Genomic DNA, 2774 nt, shown 5'->3' on the forward strand with positions numbered 1-2774 from the left:
TTTAGGTTGGATCTTGGTAGTCTTAGTTTTCAGGCTTTGTTTATTTGTTTTCTTTTGGTAGTTTTGGTTTGGCAGCCATTAGCAGGAGCTGCTGACTCTGACGGTCGACATGGCTGGGTCATACTGGGTTCAGTTATAACACCAAGAACATAAAATGTTGCTTAAAAAAACATTCTATTTACTAGGAGTGTAATGATTAATCGATGAATCCATTTCTATTCCTACGATCCAACCAGATCGACCTGTCTGAGGCAGAATGCTATCAAATCAAATTGACCTATATCATTAAAAAAACAAAAATCAATAAATTGATATTTTATATTTTATATTTTATTATAAGATAAAAATGACCATCGCAGCAGACAACACACACAAAATGAACCAAAATCGACGATGAATCAAATTGTTAAAATGAAATGTTACCCGCCTACTCTTAACTTCTTTGATTCATTTTCATCTTTTATTTGAGTAAAAAACTGTATTTTTCCTACAGCGTCTTGGTGACATCTTATGATTTCCGTAGATGAGATGACTCCTCACCTCACTGTGCGTCTCTGCCATCTCTTTGACAAACTGAGTCTCCAGAGTTTCCGGCAGCACAGAGTACAGCGTGTCGGGCAGATCCTCCTTGTCCTTCTTGTACTTTGCCTTGAGAATTTTTTAAAACAATCCATTTTGAGACACCTTTTTTTCCTCAGTTTCTGATAAAACAAACTCATTTTTCAAACAGCCTCATCCCTCCTATGATCTGTGCTCTGCGAGGCGTTCAGGGCCCTCACCTCACTCTGGATCTCTGACATCTGCTTGGCAAACTGAGTCTCTGCCGTCTCCGGGAGACGAGAATACAAGTTCTTCCTGACCTCCTTCTTTGCCTCCTCTTTGTACTTCACCTGAGGAAAAAGCAGAGCAGACGGTGAACCCGTCCGGACCCCCCCCTCAGGCCTGTGTCCCCCTCACCTCACTGTACATGTCTCTCAGATCTTTGGCCAGCTGGGTCTCTGTGGTTGCAGGCAGCTGATGATACAGAGAGGCGCTCGGCTCCTGCTTGTACTTCACCTACACACACATTCACAGCCTCTGAGGGTTTGTTCACGGATATGGAGGCTTGGAGCGGAGCACCAACCTGACTCTGCAGCTGGGAGACCTCTTTGGCGTGCCGGGTCTCCAGAGTTTCCGGCAGCTTCGAGTACAGACAGTTCAGAGCTTCTCTCTTCCCTGCTTCTTTGTACTTGCTCTAAAAGACAGAGAATGACAGCAGCTGTTAGGACGTCACCTCCACGTCTCCAGCAGACTCTCTCACATCTCTGATCCGTACCTCACTCTGGATCTCAGACACAGACTTGGCAAACTGGGTTTCACTGGTCTGTGGGAGCTGGGAGTAAAAGCTGGCGGTCTGACTCCTCTTTCCATCTTCCTTATATTTGGTCTGAAGATTGAGAAAAATCATATTAAACCTTCATATAAAGAATCTTCTTTTGTGTCTGCATGTCTTAAAACTTTACAAAACAAGTTTTTTTAGCCAAATGTAAACAATTTTATCTGTAAATTCCACCTTTTAGAATCCAAATTAGTGTTAGGTGAGAGCAAAGAAACAACCGAATGTCTGCAAATTGATTTTTCCAGGTGAAAGCTTACAGAAATGTTTGATTTTCAAAGAGCATAAAGGTTTTAAAGCGTCACTCTGATCATCTTTTTATCTATTTCAATAATGATGCTGTTTGTAGCCAAAATAATAAAAACCTCAAGCGAATCTGACCACAGAGAAAAAATATGGCGCTCGAAAATCATTAGCTGGAAGTCCCTCCTCCTGCTGGAAGCAGCCGCAAAAAAAAAAAATTGTGCTTGAAATCATTAGCTGGAAGTCCTGGACCGGAACCCATCGTTTTAAGCTTTCGCCCTTTTTCCCCTTTGAGATACCGTACTGCTGATTCACAGAGAAAAAACTGTATTTCGCTGCTGCTTTTTCTCCAGAGGTAAACAGGTTTAAAAATGTGAACACTTGTTAATGTTGACTTTAAGCTGATAGTTCTGAAAAGTTTTTTAAAATATCATGTTTGAAAGGGTTTCTTAAAGTTTAATAAATTTCCATTTACCCAACCGGTTAAAGTTTGAAATTTTTGCTTCTGGCTAGAGATGGATTCTAGCGCCATCTTGCACGGCCTCTCAAAAAATCTGTCATTTTCTTAGACTATTTCTGCAGAGCAGCAGGAGTTCATTATTAGAAATTCAGCTCCGAGACTGTTGACCCAATCCGAATTTTCCCTTCCCCTTCATTTAGCCATCCAAACGAAGAGTTATTAAAAAATAGTGTCTAATACTTTGTTCACTTTTGTCGACGTCATCAATAATCGCCGGTCCGCTAGCGTTAGCGCGTTGAAAATACATAACAACAGCGGTTTGATCACTTTAAAAAGGTCATGCTATAACAAAAAGTCATCACTTACATTTAAACGCAAACGTCTGGGGTTCAGAGAACCGCGCCGCGCTTTAGTGTCACGATGGAGGACTTTGTATCCCTCAGCTTGGAGGATGAAATTTGAGAAATAAACTTCCTGGACACACTTACACTTAAACTGCCCCTTCAAATGGAGTGGAAGGAAGAATTCGGATTGGGCCTTGGTGTGGAAGGAAGCCTCTGCTTATTTCCCATGATCCCTGAGTTTACACTCTCCTCTGCTAGCTTACAGCATCTCACACCCCCAACCTAGCGTTAGCGTAGCAACAAAAATGTCAGTAGTATTTTAGCTATCCAGCCGTACAGTTTAGATCTAGAT

At 41.7% G+C, this 2774-nt stretch overlaps 1 protein-coding gene across 5 annotated transcripts in view; it reads right to left on the minus strand.

Annotated features, from left to right (window-relative positions):
• Positions 1 to 2774, minus strand: part of nebl (nebulette) — a 102103-nt gene that overhangs the window by 25856 nt on the left and 73473 nt on the right. The window contains exons 13-17 of one of the 5 annotated variants that reach the window (XM_036210946.1): positions 1316 to 1426; positions 1124 to 1234; positions 958 to 1056; positions 780 to 890; positions 541 to 648 (exon numbers count right to left, since the gene is read on the minus strand). The exons of the other annotated variants lie outside the window; for them this stretch is intronic. Of the exons in view, the coding sequence (XP_036066839.1) occupies positions 541 to 648; positions 780 to 890; positions 958 to 1056; positions 1124 to 1234; positions 1316 to 1426 (540 nt within the window). The remainder of the gene's footprint in view (positions 1 to 540; positions 649 to 779; positions 891 to 957; positions 1057 to 1123; positions 1235 to 1315; positions 1427 to 2774) is intronic. 5 annotated transcript variants of the gene reach the window in all.

This window comes from Oryzias melastigma, unplaced genomic scaffold, assembly GCF_002922805.2.
Source record: "Oryzias melastigma strain HK-1 unplaced genomic scaffold, ASM292280v2 sc00320, whole genome shotgun sequence".
NCBI classification, from domain to species: Eukaryota; Metazoa; Chordata; class Actinopteri; order Beloniformes; family Adrianichthyidae; genus Oryzias; species Oryzias melastigma.